This window comes from Sorex araneus, chromosome 11 (assembly GCF_027595985.1).
Source record: "Sorex araneus isolate mSorAra2 chromosome 11, mSorAra2.pri, whole genome shotgun sequence".
NCBI classification, from domain to species: Eukaryota; Metazoa; Chordata; class Mammalia; order Eulipotyphla; family Soricidae; genus Sorex; species Sorex araneus.
The window spans coordinates 22,205,511-22,229,422 of NC_073312.1; the positions used below are offsets into that span (position 1 = coordinate 22,205,511).

At 41.4% G+C, this 23,912-nt stretch overlaps 1 protein-coding gene across 1 annotated transcript in view; it reads left to right on the forward strand.

Annotated features, from left to right (window-relative positions):
* CFAP43 (cilia and flagella associated protein 43) overlaps window positions 1-23,912 on the forward strand; it is a 108,401-nt gene that overhangs the window by 31,730 nt on the left and 52,759 nt on the right. Inside the window, exons 10-16 of the mRNA XM_055119179.1 lie at window positions 3,340-3,420; window positions 6,014-6,162; window positions 8,518-8,621; window positions 12,617-12,754; window positions 13,526-13,698; window positions 14,751-14,900; window positions 15,739-15,869. Of these exons, the coding sequence (XP_054975154.1) occupies window positions 3,340-3,420; window positions 6,014-6,162; window positions 8,518-8,621; window positions 12,617-12,754; window positions 13,526-13,698; window positions 14,751-14,900; window positions 15,739-15,869 (926 nt within the window). The remainder of the gene's footprint in view (window positions 1-3,339; window positions 3,421-6,013; window positions 6,163-8,517; window positions 8,622-12,616; window positions 12,755-13,525; window positions 13,699-14,750; window positions 14,901-15,738; window positions 15,870-23,912) is intronic.

Below are 23,912 nucleotides of genomic sequence, written 5' to 3' on the forward strand. Positions count from 1 at the left end.
AAACTGAAGCCTTCCCTCTCAGATAAGGCACAAGACAAGGATTTCATTTCTCCCCTACTATTTAATATGGTTTTGGAAGTCCTTGCAGTCAGGCAAGATAAATTAAAGGCATCCAAGTTGGAAAAGAAGTTAAACTATCAAATTAAGAAGTTGTTAAACTATCACTATCTGCAGCAGTAGTGGCTCATCAGTATGCAGCAAATGTCTGGGTCCAGGATGAACTCAGTGGTAGAACACCTGTTTTATGTGTATGAGGTTGCAAATTTGATCAGAGGCTTAACCATACATCACTAAGTGTGATCCCCTGCATGAGGTCTCTAGGTCACACCAAGTTCAGCCCTCAACAGACAGCAACCAAATCTACAAACAGCAAACCAGGGTACAAATGCTGCTACCAAATGTGCAGCCCCCAGCACAATGCAACCAGGTGTTCAAGCACCAACCCCCCGGATATTGGAAAAATTACTGCTGCCAACACCACAAGGCAGGCATAGAACAAAGGGAAGGGGAAGGGAAAATAGAGAAATTGTGAAGGTGTGTGTGTATCTGTGTGTACGTGTGTGTGTGTGTGTGTGTGTGTGTGTAAGAGTGGAGAATATAAAACTCAATTTTTCTCTCATCTTAAAACTTACCTTTAATGGGGCTGGAGTGATAGCACAGCGGGGAGGGCGTTTGCCTTGCACGCAGCTGACCCGGGTTTGATTCCCAGCATCCCATATGGTCCCTCAAGCACCGCCAGGAGTAATTCCTGAGTGCAGAGCCAGGAGTAACCCCTGAGCATCGCCAGGTGGACCCAAAAAGCGAAAAAAAAAAACCGTTATCTTTAGAATGTCAAGAAATTAAAAATGTAACTGTATAATTTCATATTCCTGGCCTCTGTCACTAAATAGTAATCCCATTGAAATTCCAAGTCACTTTTATCTCCAGTATGTTACACTGAAAGGCTTTAAGCTTTCTAATATTAATGTTTTTTTATATGTCATTAAAATATTAAAAATAATGTTTAAGGGGGTATGATGCCACCAGCAGGTCAACCTGTACCTGCAGAACCAGTGCACCAGCAGCCTGATGGTGCCTTCAGGCTTCCTGATACCCCAAAATTGCTGCTGTGCCTTTGGCCAGACCCCAACAACTTGAGGCCAAATTTACCAAAAATTAAATGGCCAAAAGTTTGAGGTGTGTGGAAGCCATACACACAAACCATCTCCAGCTCAGCTATACAAGCTCATTTATTGGCCTTATTTCAGAGAGCCATAAATAAATCTCGAAAGAGATCAAAAGCCGCAGTTAAGCTTGAACCCGTGCATGACTGAACAGACTGGGGTTAGTCAGAGGGAAACAGGTTGGCCTGTGCCCACCCAATCAGAGCAGCTGGCAGCCACTAGCTTCCACAGTCCAAAATCACCGCCATATCCCCAGCCTGACTCCACCATCTCAGGACGGACCCCACCAAGATATAATCTGCTGGAAATTTGGGTATGCGGGTTTTGTGATTGAAATCTCCAGGCTTTCTTTGGGTCAGGATCGGCCACTTCCCCCCACCTCCCTGTACTTCTGGAAGCCTCAGAAGTCACATCCACATTTCAAAGCAGCCACCCAATTGAAAAGCTACTCCAGCCTGACTGTCCCGATAAAAATACTGCATGCCCTGAACAAACACTATGATCTCTTGGCACCTGTACTGCAGACCATAATGCACAAAAGAAAAAGGAGAGAGAGAACAAGAAAGAAAGTGCCTCCTATAGACAGGCTGGGGGTGGGGAAGGCGGGGGGATGTTGGGGGATGGTGTTAGGGAAATGGGACATTGGTGGTGGGAAATGTATACTAGTAGAGGAATGGGTGCTGGATCGTTGTATGACTGAAACCCAATTATGAATAGTTTTGTAATGGTCTATCTCACAGATAATTCAATTAAATTTTTTTTAATGAACATCTCAATTTAATGAAATGACTGTCCACATGACTCAGCTATAGGAAATTCTCGTTCCACTGTACCTCTCATTCATCCTGTGTTTCTGTTACTTTCAGGAGCAGAGAGAACATATGCTCTCTCCAATTGCTTTGTACTTGCTGGAGGAGAAAAATTTGTTAATTTTTTTTTTATTTGGCAGTGTTTTTAACTTTTTTTAAAATTAATTAATTTATTTTTAATTAGTGAATCACCGTGAGGGCACACTTACAGATTTATACACTTTTGTGCTTATGCTTCCCTCATACAAAGTTCGGGAACCCATCCCTTCACCAGTGCCCATTCTCCACCACCAGTAAACCCAGCATCCCTCCCACCCTCCCCAATCCCATCTCCCCCCACCCCACCCTGCCACTGTGGCAGGGCATTCCCTTCTGTTCTCTCTCTCTAATTAGCTGTTGTGGTTTGCAATAAAGGTGTTGAGTGGCCACTGTGCTCAGTCTCTAGCCCTCATTCAGCCCGCAACTCCCTTCCCCCACATGGCCTTCGACTACATTATAGTTGGTGATCCCTTCTCTGAGTTTCCCTTTCCCCAGAATGTGAGGCCAGCCTCCAAGCCATGGAGTCAACCTCCTGGTACTTATTTCTACAATTCTTGGGTGTTAGTCTCCCACTCTGTTATTCTATATACCATAGATGAGTGCAGTCTTTCTATGTCTGTCTCTCAATTTCTGACTCATTTCACTCAGCATGAAACTTTTCATGCCAATCCACTTAAATACAAAATTCATGACCTCCTTTTTTCTGACAGCTGCATAGTATTCCATTGTATAGATGTACCAAAGTTTCCTCAACCAGTCATCCGTTCTAGGGCATTCGGGTTTTTTCCAGATTCTGGCTATTGTAAACAGTGCTGCGATGAACATACATGTGCAGATGTTGTTTCGATTATACTTTTTTGCCTCTCTGGGATATATTCCCAGCAGTGGTATTGCTGGGTCAAATGGGAGCTCAATATCCAATTTTTTGAGAATCGTCCATATTGTTTTCCAGAAGGGCTGAACCAGTCGGCATTCCCACCAGCAGTGTAGAAGGGTCCCTTTCTCCCCACATCCTCTCCAACAGCGGTTGCTTTTGTTCTTTTGGATGTGTGTCAATTAAATTTTTTTTAAAAATTAAAAAGTAATGTGGAGTTCATACCCAATTCAATCAGCATAATCAATAGCTGATTAAAAAGCATTACTCCTACATTTAAGAAATGTTTATTCAAATCAGTATTGATGTTGAAGTTGTGATTATAATACAAATGAGTAAAATGAATATTTATATTAAGCATCATTGTGACTGACATACTTGAAAAAGGGAGATAGACTATGTTTGTATAGCAAAAATTTGTTTTACACCTGGAATTTTGTTTTTTCTTTTACAGACCCTCACACCTATTGGGGAAGTTTCTGTTTGGAATATAGAAGATGCTTCAAATGTTAGCAAGATTTGTCTAAATACCCCAGTAAGTGTTTTAATAAATGGATTTTTAAAAATACTGAATTCAAGTATAGTGACACTCCCCGCCTCCCCTTCACTGTATCACTGTCATCACTATCCTCCTGTTGTTCATCGATTTGCTCAAGTGGGTGCCAGTAATGTCTCCATTTGTCCCAGCCCTGAGATTTTAGCAGCCTCTCCTTACTTGTCCTTCTCAATGGGGTCATATTGGAGGCTCTTTCAGGGTCAGGGGAATGAGACCCGGTATTGTTACTATTTTTGGCATATCGAATATGCCACAGGGAGCTTTCCAGGCTCTGCTATGCAGGTGGGATACTCTCGGTAGCTTGCTGGGCTCTCCCAAGAGGGGCGGAGGATGTATATAAGAGAATGCAAGAAAGTATGTTAAAACCAAACACATGTGTGCTGCTTTAGGCACATCAATGGGCTAGACTATAAGAGGTTGTGCGGCCGCAAATGTGGCTGCATGCTTCCAGGAGCTTTGTTTTATAGTCTCTGCATCTTGACCATTGATGGGATTACATGACTGCCAAGCTATTGGAAAATGGGGAACCTGGGTGGAGGAGGCCCAGTCCCAATTCAAGCAGGCTTGGAGATCTTAGCCCTGGGTCCCATACCTGGGTTCCTCTGCCGGTTCCTTTATGTGTGAGGCTCATCCGACATGTGGAGAGTGGCCTTGAGCATGGCTGTGGTTGTGTTCTGGAGGTTTTCGACTGCTGGGGTTCTTCTTGGGGCTGGGAGGGAAACTCAACCTGCCCCCCTCTGAGGGGCCCCAGTGGAGACAGCCAGGTGCGGGGGCAAGAGATTCTGCATCGTCGCTCTCTTCTGGATGCTTTGTCTTATAGTCTCTGAATCTTGGCCATTGGTAGGATTACATGGCACGGACACCAAGCTCTCAAGGTTTTCAGTTAAAAAAAAGACTACCATTTCATTTGCACTGAGGTATCGCTAGATTCAAGCTAGGTAAATTTCAGAAAATAAACTTTTAAAATTAAAATAGAATGCTTTTTAGTTTGGAAATTACATCGTAACAAGGCAGGACACTTGAGCTTGATCCTGTACTCCATCATCAGCCATGCGGTTCTGGGGCCAAAAATTGCTGTACTTTTCTTGGCATCTACTTTCTATAAAAATCTATTCTGCGAAGTGATACTCTGTTAAGATCTTTCTGTTTGGGGGGCCCAGACCAATAGTACAGTCGGTAGGGCATTTGCCTTGCACGCAGCCAACCCAGCTTTGATCCTTGGCACCCCTTATGGTGCCCTGAGCACCGCCAGGAGTAATTCCTGAGTGCAGAGCCAAGAGTAACAGCTGAGCATCACCAGGTGTGGCCCAGAAGTAAAAAAAAAAAGAGAGACCTTTCTATTTCTAATGTCCTGTGAATTTATTCAGAAAGACTTATAAGTTGTCATTACAGAGGAAAGGACACAGCTCCTTAACAGTACAAAAGCACACCGATCTCAGAGAGCATCTTGTTCTGTAAGTGATTGTGAGATGAGCAAGAACCTGTGAGGCTCTTTTACTTTTTTAAGTGACTGACTCCAGAATCCAATGATAGGTTTATTTTTCCTTAAAAACTTTTTATTATAGTACTATAATTTACTACCAAGTTGTTTATAAAACAGTTGTTTCAGGCATTAAATGTTCCAGCACTAATCCCACCACCAGTGTGCTGCCCTTCCCTCTACCAGTTTCCCACCTACCACCCCAGCCTGCTCCCTGGCAGGCACAGACAAATTTACTGCATATTTTTGTCACAACACAAAGGAAAATGGAATTATCGAAACTTAGATCAATAAAGAGTCAATTTACTATCATTGTTACATTGTTACATACACAGTGGTGTTACTGCAGCCAGTGCCTGAGGATCTGCGGTGACGCTAGTGCTAGTGGAGTCTTCAGTGTTATTGTTCAGTGCTCATCGAGCTTGGTGGGCTTTTATGCAACTTCCCATCAGATTTGCTGTGAGCCTACTGGGCTGACATTACTAAGACAAAATTTGGAGAGGTTGTGCGGCCCCATATGCAGCCAAGTGGTCCAGAAGCGGTAGATCTAGAGCAATCTGGTGGCTTGGCACTTTAATCAGGTTCGATTTGTGGATTTGTGGATCTATGTTGGAGGGTATCAGGTATGACTGCAGGCTGCTGTGCCTTCAGGCAGAGGGGAATCTGCTGCCCCTATTCCAATTTCTTTATATTCTTATTTAAATTTGAGGATTCAAGAAGTTGATGTGCAATTCTTGTGTTTTCTTAACCAATCTATTAGCGTGGGAATGTTGAGCCACTACTCTGCAAGAATTTACACACCAGAGATGGAGAGGGAGCTCAGTGGGCTGAGCACACACTGGGCTTGCCGGAGGCCTGCGTTCAGTCCCATCACGGTATGGTCCCCTGGGCACCACTGAGAGCACTCTCAAGCATTGAGCCTGGAGTCACTTGGGCATGGCCCAAATTTAAAAAAAGAAAAGAAAACAAACAGCATTTGTCACTCTTCCCATTCCTCAGGATTTACAAGTCAACTCTAGAAGTCCTCTGTAGGAGAACAGGTTTTCCCTTCTGGTGCAATGAAGTGAAGGGTCTTCGGGTTTCTTTCCACAGACAAGAGTCCTGGCGTGCTCACCCTCGTCCCTCTCAGCAGCTGTAGGAACAGCAAATGGCTTTGTCCAGTTCCTTGACCTCCGTAATACCAGATCCCTTAATATCATTCACAAGATATTTCTCTCCAGAGAGCCTGTGGACCACCTCTTGTAAGTACTCTCCTGGGAGCCTGGTTTCCTTGTTGGTATTTGGGACACACCTGGAAGTGTGCTAGGATAGAAACCTGGGTTCCCCTAGACAAAGCAGGTGCCCCAGCCCTTTGAACTCTCTCTCTCTGACCTTAATCATCATTTTAAATTTCTTTACTTTTCCTATTTTTTATTTAATTAATTTTATATTTAAGGCATCATAATTTATAATAATTTTGATGATATGTAATAAGTTCGATGATAGGATTTCTTGCTTATAGTATTCCAACTCTACGCTCTTCACCATAGTGCCCATTCCCTCTATCATATCTCAGTCTTCCTCTGTTTTGTGAACCTCAGTTCTGTACACCAATTCTTGGGTTCTGAGTCTTTGGCCATTTTTTATCCCCTTGCTATGATTCTTTATAATCCCACATGTAAGAGAGATCATGGTATTTAGAGCTTAATGCATAAATAAGCAAAAAAGAGAGCTTCATTTTTATATATACAATTTGTACAAGCACTTAAAAGTATGGCATGCACTTTTGTTGAATTAACTTGGTGAGCAAGGTACTTCTTATCTGTCACACAGGTGAAAAAGATGAGGCATAAAGAATTTTAAGTTACTGAGTTACCATCACAGACAATAAATAGATCAGAATTTGAATCCAGATATTTGGGCTCCAAAGGGGTAGCAAAGCAAATAATTTTCTGTATCTCAGAGTAATGAAATTTGCTTATAAATGGATAGACATGGAGAGTATAATGCTAAGTGAAATGAGTCAGAAAGAGAGGGACAGACATAGAGGGACTGCACTCATTTGTGGAATGTAGAGTAGCATCACATGAGGCTGGCACCCAAGGACAGTAGATACAAGGGCCAGGGGGATTGCCCCATACCTGGAAGACTGCTTCATGAGTGGAGGGGAGAAGGCAGATGGAATAGAGAAGGGATCACTAAGAAAATGATGGCTGGAGGAACCAGTTGGGATGGGAGATGCATGCCGAAAGTAGATAATGGACCAAACATGATGACCTCTCAGTGTCTGTGTTGCAAGCTATAATGCCCCAAAGTAGAGAGAGAGTATGGGGAATATTGTCCACTTTAGAGGCTGGGGGAGGGTGGGAAAGGGGGGGTATACCCGGGATATTAGTGGTGGGGAATGTGCACTGGTGGAGGGATGGATGTTTGATCATTGTGAGATTGTAACCCAAACATGAAAGCATGTAACTATCTCACAGTGATTCAATAAAATTTAAAAAATTAAAAAACAATTTTTCTGTATATCTCTCTCCCTCTCTCTCCTACTCTCCCTCCCCCTCTCTCTCTCCCTCTCTCAATCTTCCTCTCTCTCTCTCCCCTACCTCTCCTCCTTTGAAATATGTGTCTTGGAGAATGTTTTCTATCCACACTTAAAGTTCTTCAATTTCCACAATTGCATAGTGTATTCCATTTTATGAGTCTACCATCATTTAAAAATACTGTATATGGATGGGCACTTTGATTATTTCAGATATTTAGAAAGCACAGTTTAAAGAAGGCACACAAAAATCCTAGATTTAGCCTTGTATTGTTGCCATTAGCATTCTCCCATTCATTCATTTTATAATTCCAGGATGAGACATTTGTGCCTGCTCTCAATCTGAGAGGCAAATGTAACCCTCACCCCTTCAGTCAGAGGGGATCCTTCATATGTCAGGGATCTCAAATCAGGAGGTCCAGTTCAGAGAGGTAGGAGGGGTGTCCATAAAGACCCAGCTGGCACCTGGAGGGCCAGCTTTCTGCTGCTTATGCTGTTTCTGCTGAGCCCACCTCCTGGATGGGGGAGGGCCTTAGAGCCCCCCTTCTTTACAGCCTCTACCTGTGGTGCCATATCCTCTTTCTCATATTGGCATCTCCTCTTTGCTCCTAATTAACATTTCCCACTTTTTCTAATTTGACTCATTTCTCAACAGTATTGAGGACTCCCTGGGCTCCTGACTTGGTCCAGGACCACTGGACCCTTATTGCAAGGTCCTGGGAGGATAAAGTACTGGTACAGAAATTCTCTTTTCTGCATGACTCATCCCCACTTGAAATATGAAGCAAACTACACTGTCACATTTCATTCCTCTACAATGAACAATGGCCTGTTTTCACTGGCTCTCTTGGCTGTATACTTGGGGGTTATAAATCACATTAGCCTAGAAAGTAATGATCACTTGTAATCATCTGGCCTGCTTTAATAAATTTGGTTCATACTAAAGTTCACAAGCCATGAGAATGACTGACTTTGGATGTATTTCCATGCTGTCCTTCAGTAAATGTGCCAACCATTGACCAGTTTATTAGGGAAATTAGTACAATTTGCTTGTTGGCTTTTTTTCCTTTTCTAGGTATGATCAACAAGGAATGTACCTATTAGCTGGAACATCAGAAGGCCATGTCTTTGTTATCAATGCTCATCCTTCCAGCCTCTTTAAGATTCTTGGATTTGTAGGTATGCACGGAATGTTTACTAACTTAAATTATTGATTATTTTATTTCAAATATTTAGGGTATCAGAATGGGGCCAAAGTGAAGCAAATATTTGCAGCATGCTTTCTAAAGAATAACGATGTAAAAATACAAATCACTGTTGTGTATTTTTAATTACTTAGAATAATTCCTATAGCATATACAAATGTTTCTGGGTACATAGTTGATGCTAAATTATTTTTCTTGAATCAATTTAAGAAAAGTCGAATGATCTTTAGTACATAATAACTTGGGTTGTTGATGAAATAGTTGAGATAATATTTAATCTCTAACAATGGTATCTGAATGAGATTACCTGTATCTTTAATGCTTCTTTATTTTTTTAATGCTTCTTTTTTTTTATTTTTGGGTCACACCTGGCTTTGTACTCAGGAATTACTCCTGGCAGTGTTCGGGGGACCATATGGGATGCTGGGAATCGAACCTGGGTCGGCCAAGTGCAAGGCAAATGCCCTACCCGCTGTGCTATCTCTCCAGCCCTTAATGCTTCTTTTTTAAACAAAATGATATTCCACCCTTTTCAGTAATGTGCTTCCAAATTTCCAGGGAGATCTGGTACCCAGCTCACCACAGTTATAAAGACAAACAAGCACTTACATAAAAAGCACTAATACTTTTCTGTCTAGCCTTAAGTATCAAATATATAAGTACTTCCTCTAAAATATGTATTTAAACCCATTAATTGACTTTTGAATTTTACTGAGGACCTAGTTAGTATAAAATGCTAAACATAGGTCCTGTCTCCATAGATCAACGAGACAATTTGGCAGAGGAGCAATAGCAGAGAAGGCTCAGAGGAAGAGGTAGTTCTACCAGAAATGAGTAGAGGAATGAAATAAGGTGTGACATCAATAAGGGATGCAGAGGATTGGGGGAGAATATTGTGCATGGTTTAAAGTAGCAGATGAGGGGCTGGAGCAATAGCACAGCTGATAGGGCGTTTGCCTTGCATGCTGCTGACCGAGGTTTGATTCCCAGCATCCCATATGGTCCCCCAAGCACCGCCAGGAGTAATTCCTGAGTACAGAGCCAGGAGTAACTCCTGAGCATCGCCGGGTGTGACCCAAAAAGCAAAAATAAAAAAAAAGTAGCAGATGAGAAATATTTGAGAGAAATATTTGCACAAAGGAAAGGTTAGTATTCTGTATAGATGTATCAGTAAGAGAGTTCACTAGGTGACAATCACAGCAATGAAATCTGTAGGAGACAAAGTCTTTTATATCATATCAAGAAATTTTGACTTTGTTCTGAGGCTACTGAGAAATCATCAGAGGTTCTCAGGATGGGACTGCATGATTTGATTTGCTTTATAGAATATCTCCGGCATAGCAAGTAAGAAAGATGGAACATAACAGAAAAAAAAAGAAGATAAAAGATGAGTTGGGAAATAGGCAATAGAAAGGATTGACTTCATAACAGTGACTGAAATTTTTTGAGGGATTCCTCACTATGATAGTCATTATCCTAAGCACTTGGCATGAGTTAATTCATTTAATTCTTACAGACAATTTTTGTGAGGTAGAAGCTATTGTACCTCCATTTTGTCGATGAGACAACTGAGGCACAGGGAGATTGCATGCATGTTCAAAGTCATACCACTAGAAAGTAGGTGGTGGAGCCTGGACTGAAACTTTTTTTTTTTTTTTTTTTTTTTTTTTTTGCTTTTTGGGTCACACCTGGCGATGCACAGGGGTTACTCCTGGCTCTGCACTCAGGAATTACCCCTGGCCATGCTCAGGGGACCATATGGGATGCTGGGATTTGAACCCGGGTCGGCCGCGTGCAAGGCAAACGCCCTACCCGCTGTGCTATCTCTCCAGCCCCTGGACTGAAACTTTTATAGATTGACTCCAGGACTTGTGGTTTGACCCAGGATGTGCAAACTCACTCAGAATCAGAAGATCTTGTTCTCCTTTATCTTTAACAAAGAGAGGTCAGTAGTGACTCCAAAATTTCCAGCCTGGATGGTGAAACTATATGAAGGTTTATGATAACGGAAAGTAAGGAAGAGCTTGAGAGAAAAGGAAGTTGAAGATGGAAAGTGAGAGGGATAAGCTCTTTAGCCTTAGAGTTAATAAACTCTTCCTAAAGGGAAAATGTGCCATATGTTTGAAGATGCACATTTATTTCTCAAGACTTATGTAGAATTCTGATCTTGAAACTGATGGCTTAAGTAAAAAGAGTAATTCAAAGCAAATTTTAAAAAATTTACTTATTTTTTTCTTTTTGGATCACACCTGGCAATGCATAGGGGTTACTCCTGGCTCTGCACTCAGGAATCACTCCTGGCTGTGCTCCGGAATCCATATGGGATGCTGGGAATCGAACCCGGGTTGGCCACATGCAAGGCAAACACCTTCCCCACTGTGCTATCGCTCCAGCCCCAAAACCAATTTCTTAGTGAGACCAAATAGATCATATAAATGTGTACTTGGATAACAGCAAGTATGCTGGCCCATAGGGACTCTAAGTGGCTTCAAGCCCTAGCTAAAACTCCCATTTTAAAAAACTTGTCTGGTGAGTCAGAGAAGAGTGGGAAAAACTTGGGCCAAACCCCTTCTTGAGCACTCTTAACTGAACTTGGGGACAGAGGAAGAAGAGGTAATGAACTAAACTGAGTATGGACAAAAGGGACTAGGAACCAAAAGTTCTCCCACCCTGAAGGAGCTTAGAATGCCAAAGGATGGTAGATTCTGTGGCCCAGGTATGGGGCTAGGATGAGCAGCCACTCCTAGATTTACCACTGGGCAGGTAGTCCCTGAGAGAATTCCCTCTTCGGAGAAGGGAGACAAAGATATCCCAAGGGAATGGTTGTCTGCAGATGGAGTCAGTAGGCAGTCAGTTCCTTTTGGAAGCTTGCAGAGGAGAGAAAAATTGTGGGTAATTGCAGGAGAAAGAAGGATGAAGGAAACTCATTACTGGGAAATGAGGGAGTCTGAAGAGCTAAAGACACAACGAAATAAAAAGATAACACACACAAGAAAATAAAAAGAGTTCATTGATAGCACATGTCCAACAGGAGGTTAGAGGCACCGGCTCAAATCAAGCATTCTGTTCCACACAAAAACATTAGGAAATAAAGGGCTTTGGGAACAAAGAGAAAATACAGGATTTGGATGAGAAATCTCAGTTTATTTGTGTCAGATGCTCTCCAAGTGTGGTCATCCAAAGAACAAGTGAGGGTAAGAGCTGACATTAGGGGTCCGAGAAGTAGACACAGACAGCACCCCACCCCTTCACCATGAGAATCTGGGAACAAATGATGCCTGGAAGCATGCAGATTCCCTGGGGTGAGAAGAACCAGGCTGGAGCAATAGCACAGTGGTAGGGCATTTGCCTTTCACATGGCCGACCCGTGTTCGATTCCTCCGCCCCTCTCGGAGAGCCCAGCAAGCTACCGAGAGTACCGCGCCTGCACGGCAGAGCCTGGAAATCTATCCATGGCGTATTGGATATGCCAAAAACAGTAACAATAAGTCTTACAATGAGAGACGTTACTGGTGCCCGCTCGAACAAATCGATGAGCAACGGGATGACAGTGACAGTGACAGAAGAAGAACCAACTCGTAATGTGTTAAACTTAAGGGGCAATACCTTGCCCTCTGATGCCTGAGTTTATTCTTGATTAGAAGTGGGAAAACCAGTCAGGGTGACTTTCAAGGGGACAAAGCTTGGAAATGCTGCTGAGTAGGGTGGATACAGCGGCTCTGAAGCCTCCCTGGTTGCCAGTGGTGAGCTGGGCTGAACCTGCCTGCCCAGTCCTGTAAGCAGGAGACTTTCCCCTCTATTCATTAAATGTCACCATCACTTGGGCTTAAAAGTAACTGACATTTAGTATATGAATTTGGATCAAAAGATTTAGTGAAGGCAGTTCTAGAAGATGGTGTTTACCTTGAGAAGCTAAATATTGCTTTAAATTTATCAAAGATCTCTTTGTTGGTCTTCAATTGCTTTCAGAGGTGGCCACAAACGTTTTGCAAATATCTACAGTGTCTCTTTTGGAAACAGACATAGTGGAAGTGATGGTGATGTCCATGCTTCCAAACAAAAGAACCAGAGTGGAAACATTTCTTTTGCCCAGAATATTACCACAAGGTAAAGAAAAAATAAGCAACCATTTCTGTCTTGAGTCCAGAGAAGGATCCTATCCCCCACCTCCGGGATATATACCCTCCCCAGCCACCCCACTGATAGTATCTTTCCCTATTAACCTCTGAAGAGGTAAAATAATCCATGTGCTAAAATGGTATGAAATATAGACTATATCCCTTATCACTCATGAATATTATTGCTAAAGAAAGAAATAGGGTCAGGAAAAAGAGAAAAACATCATCAGAAATACAGAAAATAAACTGACACTTTTGCCAAATTGATTTGTCATTTTATGGCATCTGTAGTTTTGTAGCTTTATGTGTATGTAGTTAAACCCAGGTAGGTTTCTGTGTAATTACTATCATGATAAATTATAAGGAAAGCTTTCTGGGTAAAGTAGTCTGGTAAAATAGATACCCTTTGTCTTAGATAATGAATTATGTGAGTCATACTTTTGCAAATGTATATTTTCAGGGAATGAGTACTTTTATGTTTTAGCTAAGAATCCCTAGATTGCCATGAATTTCTTTTAAGGCTATGCCCCTCCGTAATTGATAAAATGAACCAAGGCCTTACAAAAAATATTTTACTTGCATTTAATGCTCAAGTATTTCTTATGAAATCAAGTTTTAAGGTTCTTTTTATCACCAGATTGCCTGCGTATTGATGGTTTGTTTTGTTTTTATTTTGCTTTTTGTATTTGTTCATCATGGTTTAAAAAGTGAAAATATACCTATGGTGCAAATGATATCTCTTCTTCTCTGAATCTGATAGTTACTGCGGGCCTTGTTGATGAAAGAGGAAGGATGAGAAAAGAATTAATTCATACATTCCTGTATGAGATTGAGCACTCCCTGTCCTCGGCAGTGCTGGATTACAAAAGTCACCGACTCTATGGCTTCTGCTCAGACGTGCCGTACATTTGCAGCTACGAGCTCCCAGAAAATGTAGGTCAAGTCATATGCCTGCTGTTATTTATCTTAGCAGTCAAGAGTGACATTCGGCATTAATCACGTGTGACCCATCTTTTAACATTACAGTTAACAAATGGCTTTATTACAGTAACATAATTTTCTTAAGAGGGGTAAGTATTAATACAACATATTAATCCATCACAAAACACATTTGAAGCACCTCACACTGGTACCCCATACATCAGAAACATCAGATAAACACACAGATGGCACAAATAAATAGGCAACTGTGTTTAAAAAAATATCTAGAGTTAAAAAATCTATTTCACAAGGTTCAGAAACTTGCAGCATTTGTAGTTTCAACTACCAACTATGGAACTTATGATTCTGGCATTCCTTTATCACACCCTCTCCACCTTCTCCTCTATCACGTCACTTCCTGCTATATAGGTCAAATTATCAACCCACTTCTCTTGACCCTTCAGTAAAAGCCCTTCTCTCCCAGCGTAGATGATATGATCAAGATATAAGACACAGAAATTCAGAAAAGGACGAAATGACTTAGAGTAAGGGAACCAGGGGAGCGTGTCAAGAGAAGCTGCAAGGATGAAGTAGTATTTCAACTGGACTTTGATGAGTAGGTCAGACTTAGATGAGTAGAAATAGTGGGTACAGTTTGGGGTTGGGGCTGCTTCAGTGGAAGGAAGGGAGGTCATAAGATTAGTGATGGGGTGAGAAAAGGACAAAGTCATAGCATGCGGCATGTGCAGAAGTGAGGAGGTAGGAACATGAGATCTTAGGGAATATTGACTCATTTGGTTTTCAAAATGAGCAGGGGGTTAGAGGAAAATAATCAGTGAAAAATAGACAATCAGTGTCAGCTAAGATGTTTGATAGTAATGGAGATACAGAGAAGGCATTTCTTACTTGGCCCAAATATTTATTTGCAACCAAAGAGGGGAAATGTGATATGACACAGATGCCCGCTTTATTTATTTATTTTCAATGACTGAGTTTAGAACTGCAAACCTGAGATGTCAGACCCCTAGTCTTTTCTACAATGCGGTTATTTCTTTGATTGGCAGGAGCATGTTGGTATTCTCATTCTGAAGCCATTCCAAAAAATGCCAAGCCGACATTATGGATCTGGAATACTCTCTCTGTCTCCACATGGATTGTGGCTCCTCTCAACAGCTAAATGTGGGATCCTGTCTATCCGAGATATTCAGACTTTGGTAAACTTCTTTTCCTTTAGAAACTTGATTATAGTTTATGTAAGTTGACTACAATAATGTCAGAGTGTATGGGATTGATGCGCTAGATTACTGTACTGCACCACTTGCTGACCTCAGTGCCATCAAGGCCATGACCACCCTGACTTCCCTGTTTCTCCGATTGAGAGGGAAGTAAAATGAATTTCTTTCACCAAAGGATGGAAGGTGCTTTTACAGATTCTGAGACAAAAAGTTGTACTGGTCATCAAGAATAATGCACTGCAGTCTATGGTTATGACTTAGGAGCCACCTCCATCTGACACTGCTCTTCCAAGGCCCTGCTCATGTACACAGCATCCCCGCTCACCTGAGCAAGAATGCAGTTTTGTACATGTGTGCAAAACGGGCAGTCCCTAGACATGAGTTTTCAAATGATTAATCAGCAAACCCACTTCACGCAGAAAGATATCCTGCTTGATTCTTGAAGGCATCAGCACTTACCCCCTTGATCATATCCAGGCCACTCCTCCACACCTGAGGTCCACAGGAAATCCATTCACTGCTTCATGTCTGAGTTTCTAACTATAAATTAATGATACCAGTTCTCTTCATTCTATACAGCACAAATTGGAGCAAGAACATTAGTATCAGTGGAGATATTTTGAACTAGGTACTGTCAGTGCTGTGTTGCAAACAGCTGTGTGCTGGCTACTTCCAGGCCAACTGAACGCTCCAAGCCAATAGAAAACCATACCCCCAAAGGCATAAAACCTGAATATATGTATGTAACCTGGGTGGGAACACCTCAGTGTTGAATTGCATTTGTGATTTTCTGTGCTTTGTTTCTAAAACTATGAAGGAAACATTTGCTCGGTTTCGGAGTCATTCTCACCAGAGCCGTGGGATCCAGTCAATGAAAATTTCCATAGATGGACAGAGCATTCTGGTGTATGGGAAGAATGATGGCACCCTGGTTAACCTAAAATGGAGGTATGTACGGCACACAGTAGGCAACTTTCCCTGGCGTGCTGTTTTAAAATAGAGGTTCTGCTATAAATTGGGCATAGTGAGACCTCAATATGAAAGGAGACAACTACCATTGAAAAGAATTTGTTGTGCTGTGATCCCAAAAGAAGGATTTTACTATGTCCTGGGGAGTGTGTGCATGGGGAAGGCACCGGCACGGACAAGGAGACAAAAGATCAGCTTCCATGGTAGGAAAAGGCAGGCTGGGCAGGAGAGTTTGGATCATTATACTGGATTCTGGACACATGGGCTGTTTCTCTTTGGATACCCTCATGGGATGCCCACATGGGATAACTAGGATAGGGAACCAGTGGGCCTGAGTATGAAAATCCAACAGGAGGGGACTGAGGCTAAAGGATATAGGTGAATTGGCTTGCACCTGAAAGTGGGGCTAGTTGCTCTCTAGGAATGGCCAGTCCTGCAGGTGCCTTCCCTCCAGGGTGAGAAACCAAAGCATCAAACAGATGGATGATTGCTGGGGTGAGAATAGGCTGAAGGAAAAAGGGGAGAGAAAAGAGCAAAATGGAAAAAAGAACGCTCAGCAGCTGTTATATATAGGCGCACACTGCCTCACCTTACTCCTCTCCTAATGATGAACAGAGCGATTAGCCAGAAGTGATCCCTGAGCACACCAGGAATGACCCATGAGGCCAAGCCAGGAATAAATTCCGACACAGATGGGTATGACCCAACCTCTTCTCCCTCCCCAGGAGAGAATCCAAGTAGACAGTTATACTTATTAGAATGAAGAACTCTGAGTAAGTCAAATTTCTAACCTAACATAAAGGAGACATAAGGCAAAACAAATACTTGTTTTTATTAAATGTATAAGGCATAGCACAGTGGGTAGGGCATTTGCCTTGCATGCCGCCATCCCGGGTTTGATTCCTTTGTCCCTCTCGGAGAGCCTGGCAAGCTACCGAGAGTATCTCGCCCACACGGCAGAGCTTGGCAAGCTACCCGTGGCATATTTGATATGCCAAAACAATAACAACAAGTCTTACAATGGAAACATTACTGGTGCCCGCTCGAGCAAATCGATGAGCAATGGGATGACAGTGATACAGTGAGAGTACTGAATATAAAATTTATCCTTACCATTTAAAGGAAAAATAAACTGTAGCCCATTACCCAATTTAAAAAAATCATTACCAGTGTCTTGACAAGTTTGAGTTCTTTTTTGCATGAGATCAAGAAATTATTTTATTTATTTTTATTTTATCTTAGTCACTTTGATTTACACATTGCCAGTGACAGGGAGTCATGCATACAATGTTCCAAAACCAGAGACCAGAATGTCCGTTTCCTTCCACCATTGTCTTGGGTCCCATCTTGCCCACTACCTCCACCTCCATGGTAAGCTCACTTCTGTAGACCAGGTCCCAGATTCTGTTGCTTTAAGCCACTTGTCATTCCCTTCCTATGCTACTTTATATCCCACATAAGAGAGCAATAATCTCCTCATTGGCCACCCTCCAGAACTCATGGAAGGGAGCATAAAATGAGGCCCCCATAACTATGCCACTGGGTTCTGAACCAGGGGTGGGTGAGAGTCCCTTCTCCCCAAGAGACCCAGCTCTGGCAGCCGAGATCTACTACCCAACCGCCATCATGCTCCAGGCCACTTTCCACACGCTCAGGCGGAGCCTCACACATGAGTGAATGTATTCCTGGACCTCGCAGCAGTGGGTCCAGGAAATATATACATATGCCTCTCGGAGAGCCCAGCAAGCTACCAAGAGTATCTCACCCCACGGAAGACCATGGCAAGTTCCCTGTGGCGTATTCCATATGCCAAATACAGTAACAATAACAGTTCCATTCCCCTGACCCTGAAAAGAGCCTCCAATTGTCAGGAAAGACGAGTAAGGAGAGGCTGCTAAAATCTCAGGGCTGGGATGAATAGAGACGTTACTGGCACCCGCTCAAGTAAATTGATGAACAACAGGATGACAGTGATACAGTGAGAGAGATCATTCTGTATTTTTTATTACCTTACTATGGTAAAATAGGTATATGTATATGTAGTTTGCTTTTTTTCAGACAAGATCAATAGTCATTTTAATATGTTTCTAGAAATCTCATTTTTAATGTTGGACATCTTGTTAAATATCTGAATAAAATTTTTAAAGAACATTCTAGGAGTGAACACCCAAGTCAATTAATTATGCTAATAATGCATGTTTATGTTAATTAACTCTGACCCTTTCATGGATAACATTCTTATACAAACAATACTAAAAGGGAACTGCCTGTTCACAGATGTATTTAAATTTTATTTTTATTAAGACACTAATTTACAAGGTTGTTTATAATAGAGTTTTAGTTTCAATACCAGTCTCAGCCCCAGTACCAACTTCCTCTATCAGTGTCCCCATTTTCCCTCCCACACCCTGCCTGCCTCCCTAGCAGGCACGAGTTTTAAGTTTGATTATTACAGTTTGGATCTCATGCTTTCAGTGTTGTTGACTCTATGGTTTAAATAAATACATTAGCCGCACCTCTACACCACCCATACACCAGGACCCCATACCCCTTCCCTGTTACCCCTATCTGCCTCTTCTTGCTCCCGCACTTGATATCTTACCTTTCCTGTCCTCATTTTTGTAATCTAGGTTCAAGGGTAATCAAGGTATCCCCCCTTTGATATACCAAATATTCCCTTGTCCTGTTGTTCTATACACCACAATAAGTGTAATCATCACCCAGAATTTGTCTTTCTTCTGACTTACTTCATGTCACACGATATCCTCCAGTTCTATCCAAGCTGCAGCAAACCGCATGATTTCATTATTCTTTGCAGCTGCATAATATTTCATTGAATGTATATGCCATGACTTCCTTATCCATATATCTGTCCTGAGAAACATAGGTAGATTTTTAAAAATTTTTTATTTTTATAAAATTGTTCACAATATTTTTTTTTTGCTTTTTGGGTCACACCTGGCGATGCACAGGGGTTACTCCTGGCTCTGCACTCAGGAATCACCCCTGGCAGTGCTCAGGGAACCATATGGGATGCTGGGAATCGAACCCAGGTCGGCCGCGTGCAAGGCAAACGCCCTACCTGCCGTGCTATTGCTCCAGCCCCTGTTCACAATAATTTGTTACGTTTAATATTCCAACACCAATCCCACCATCGTTATACCTATGCACCACCATATTTCAAATGTTTCCACCCCAACCCCCAAACCCTGCCCCCAAGGCAGGACCTAAATAATTTATTTTGTATTGCTTGTTATGAATAATCCACTAAGGTGATCAAAAAACTTTCCTTAGAGGAAATTATGTGAAGATTGTTGTATTTCACCATGGCGCCGTTAAGCTCTTATATATGAATGAGGTGTCACACAGCCACAAATGCAGTTGCGTGCTCCAAGAATTCTAAAATTTTAAGTATGGTTATACAGTTGAGGTTAATTTAGTTGTTTTTTTTTTTTTGATTTTTGGGTCACATCCTGCGATGCACAGGGGTTGCTTCTGGCTCTGCACTCAGGAATTACCCCTGGCGGTGCTCAGGGGACCATATGGGATGCTGGGAATCGAACCCGGGTCGGCCACGTGCAAGGCAAACGCCCTACCCACTGTGCTATTGCTCCAGCCCCTAATTTAGTTTTTTTTAACTGGATTATGACTTTGAAGTTCAGAGTCATCTTTACGGTGTATCGTTCTGTGCTCTCTTCTGAGAGATTTATTTCTGAGTCTCTGGATCATGGCCATTAATGAGATTATATGGTGCCAGAGGCAGCTCCTGGGAGTGACTGCCAGGCTACTGGAAACACAGGAAGATGTGGGTGGAGGTCACCCATTTCCAACTCCTTGAGAACCTGGATATTTCACAAGTTAACCTGGGTAGATTTTATATCCTGGCTGTGTAGAAAGTGCTGCAATGACTAATGATGTGCACAAGTCCTTTTAAATGAATGTTTTGTGTCTTGGGTGTAGATAACAAGAAGTGAAATTTCTGGATCATTTCTATTAATTTTCTGAGAAATATACATACAACTTTGTATATGGGTTGAACAAGACAACAGTGAATGAGGATTTCCCTTTCATCATATCCCTGCCAACATAGATTGGTTCAGGGTTTTTGATATGTACCATTCTTATTGCTATGAGATTACATCTCATTGTCATTTTGATTTTAATTTCCCTGATAAAAGTAAAGATGAGCCACTTTTCATGTGCCTGTTGACCATTCTTCTGTTTTGTTCAGAGAAGTGTCTGTTCATATCCACTTCCCATTTTTATGTAGGCTTTTGGATTTTTTTTGATTATCAATATTTGTGAGTTCTTTATATATTTTTTGCTTTTTGGGTCACACCCGGCAATGCACAGGGGTTACTCCTGGCTCTGCACTCAGGAATTACTCCTGGCGGTGCTCAGAGGACCACATGGGATGCTGGGAATCGAACCCGGGTCAGCCGCGTGCCAGGCAAATGCCCTACCCGCTGAGCTATTGCTCCAGCCCCTTGTGAGTTCTTTATATAATTTTGTATATTAACCCTTTAGCTGATGTATTGAGTGTGAATATTTTCTCCCACTCAGTTAGGTGTTTTTCACTTTTAGCCCATGTTTATTTTGCCATTAGAAAATTTTAAATTTGATGCAGTTCTGTTTTCTTATTTTTGTTTATTTTGTCATTGCTGATGGAATTATAGCATTAAAAACAATTTTGAGGTTCAAATCTTGGAACATTCTGCTTATATTTTCTTCAGTGATTATGGATTCTGGTCTGATCTTGATGTCTTAATCCACTATGAATTAAATTTTAAGTAAGGTGTGAGATATTGATCCAGCTTTATTTTTTAACGTGGTTATTCAGTTTTCCCAAAAGCATTTGTTGAATAGCCTATATTAACTTCATTTCATATACCCAGCTCTTTTGTCAAAAAATTAGTTGACCATCATTCTGGGGATCAGTCTTTGGGTGCTCTATTATAGCTTATTGATCAGAGATCTATCATTATTCCAGTACAATGCTGTTTTTATTATCATAATTTTATAGCATAGTTTGACATTAGGTAACAAGAATCCTCACAGTTTCTTATTTCGTAGTATGACTTTGGCTATTCAGCATGTTTTATGATTCCATGCAAACTTTATTTTGACTGTTCTAAGTCCTTAAAGAATGTCATTGGCATTTGTGTTATTCCATTGAATGTACATAATAATTTAGGTAGGATGGTCATTTTGACAGTATTGATTCTTCCAATCCATGAACATGGAATATTTTTCCATTTTGTCAAGATTTTTTTCTTTATTATTTATAAGTTACTTATTTTTTCATGGTATACGTATCTCACACCTTTTTTTTTCTGGTTCAAGATACCTAATTTTTAAAATTCAAATTTATTTATTTTTTAATTAGTGAGTCACAGTGAAGGTACAGTTACAGATTCACACATTTTCGTGCTTGTTTTTCCCTCATGCGATGTTTGAGAGCCCATCCCTCCACCAGTGTCCATTCTCCACCACCAATGAACCCAGTATCCCTCCCATCCCCCCCAAGCCCATCCCCCCACCCCACCCGCCTCTGTGGTGGGGCATTCCAATTTGATATCTCTCTTTCCTTTTGGGTGTTGTGGTTTGCAATAGGGGTATTGAGTGGTCATCCTGTTCAGTCCCTAGTCTACTTTCAGCACGCATCTCCCTTCCCGCACGGGATCTCCGATCACATATTACTTGGTGTTCCCTTCTCTATCTGGGATGACTTTCTCGCAGCGAGTGAGGCCAGCTTCCAAGCTATGGCGCCAATCTCCTGGTATTATATACTACTATTCTTGGGTATTAGTCTTCTACTCTGTTATTTTATATTCCACAGATGAGTACAATCTTTCTATGTCTGTCCCTCTCTTTCTGGCTCATTTCACTTAGCATGATACTTTCCATGTTGATCCACTTATATGCAAAGTTCATGACTTCATCCTTTCTAACAGCTGCATAGTATTCCATTGTGTAATGTACCAAAGTTTCTTTAACCAGTCATCTGTTCTCGGGCACTCGGGTTTTTTTCAGATTCTGGCTATTGTAAATAACAATTGTAAAAAACAGTGCTGTGATGAACATATAAGTGCAGATGTCATTTCGACTATACTTTTTTGTTTCTCTAGGATATATTCCCAGAAGACTCGCACCTTTTGTTAACTTGATATTTTTGGACTACTTTTGAGTAGACTCTTTGAAATCTTTCTATTCTAGTTCTGTGTTGACTTTTGTAGCTGACTATTTTGCTGTATTGGTTTTTATGTTTCTAGGAGCCTTTTAGTGGAGTCTTTAGGGTCTTCTCTGTACATTATCATTTCTGTAGCACGGTAGCACTGTCATCCCATTGTTCATCGATTTGCTCAAGCGGGCACCAGTAACGTCTCCATTGTGAGACTCGTTGTTACTGTTTTTGGAATATCAACTATGTCACAGGTAGCTTGCCAGGCTCTGCCATGAGGGTGGGATACTCTTGGTAGCTTGCCAGGCTCTCCAAGAGAAATTGAACCCGGTGCAAGGCAAACGCCCTACCCGCTATGCTATTGCTCCAGTCCTATTATTATTTCATTTTCAAATAATGATAATTTAACATATTTTACAATAAGTGGATACCTTATTGTATACCTTTTATTTCTTTTTCTTGCCTGATTGCTCTTACTAAAACTTCTAATAGTGTATTGAACAGAAGTGGAAACAGTCACTACCCTTGTCTTATTCCTGATCTCAGAGTGAATGCTTTCAGTTTTTCATCATTGAGAAAAATACAGTCTGTGGAGAAAGCTTAAATTAAAACCTAAATATGTCTTAAACGTTTGGAGAAAGAACAACAAATCCCAAAACTCTAGTATAAGAAAGAAAATAACAAAAACTAGAGCATAAATTAATGATATAGAAATAAAAAAAAGTAATACAATGAGCCAATGAACCCAGGAGGTGGTTCTTCAAAAGATAGAATAGAGGCCAAATAGAACCTTTGGGGCTGGAGCGATAGTACAGCGGTTAGGACATTTGCCTTGCATGCGGCCGACCCAGGTTCGATTCCCAGCATCCCATATGGTCCTCTGAGCACCGCCAGGGGTGATTCCTGAGTGCAGAGCCAGGAGTAACCCCTGTGTACTGCCAGGTGTGAACCAAAAAGCAAAAAAAAAAAAAAGAAGAATAGATTAACCTTTGACTAGACTCATGAGGGAAAATTCCTAAATAGAGAGGATTAAAGATGAAAAGAGAAATTATAAGAGATTCCTCAGAAATTCAAGATGTAATGAGAGGGCACTATGTTCTTAAAATTCTCTTAGTTCTCTGGGCTCACTGGTGAGTTCTATCAAGTCTTCAAAGGTTTACTACCTTTGCTCCTCAAAGTCTTCCAAAATATTGAAGAAACAGGGATCCTTCCAGCAGCTTCTATAAAGCCAACATCGCACTAATACCAAAGAAGATAGTGGTACTACTTAAAAAGAGTTTTTCAGACTAATTTCCTTGATGAACATCTACACAGAAATCCTCAACAAAATCTTAGTAAACCAAATCCAATGACATATTAGCAAGATCTTACATCATAGCCAAGTGGGATTCATACCAAGGATGTAAGGATTGTTCAACATATGCAAATAAATTAATGTAATAAACCACATCAATAAAAGGAAAGATAAAAATCATATGATCATATCAATAAATGTAGAGAAGCTTTTTAACAAGATCCAATACCTATTCATGATTTAAAAAGAAACAAAACTATCAACTAATGGGGTAGGAAAGAACCATCCTTAAGATGGTAATGCCATTCTATAATGAGATCAAGAAATTCTGTAAGTTCTCTTTTTTGTTGGGGACTGGGGAGGGATATCCTACACAGAGCCTCTTCCCAGTGATTCTTGTCACCCCACTCCTTTATGATTTAAGGAGAGGGCCTGAGTATATGGAGTTGCTCAGGCTTTGTGGTGCAGGGGATTACCTGGGGCAGCTCAGAGGTACTCAGGGTCTTAAGAGCTGCATCTAACTATCCTTGGGGAACCATATGTAGTG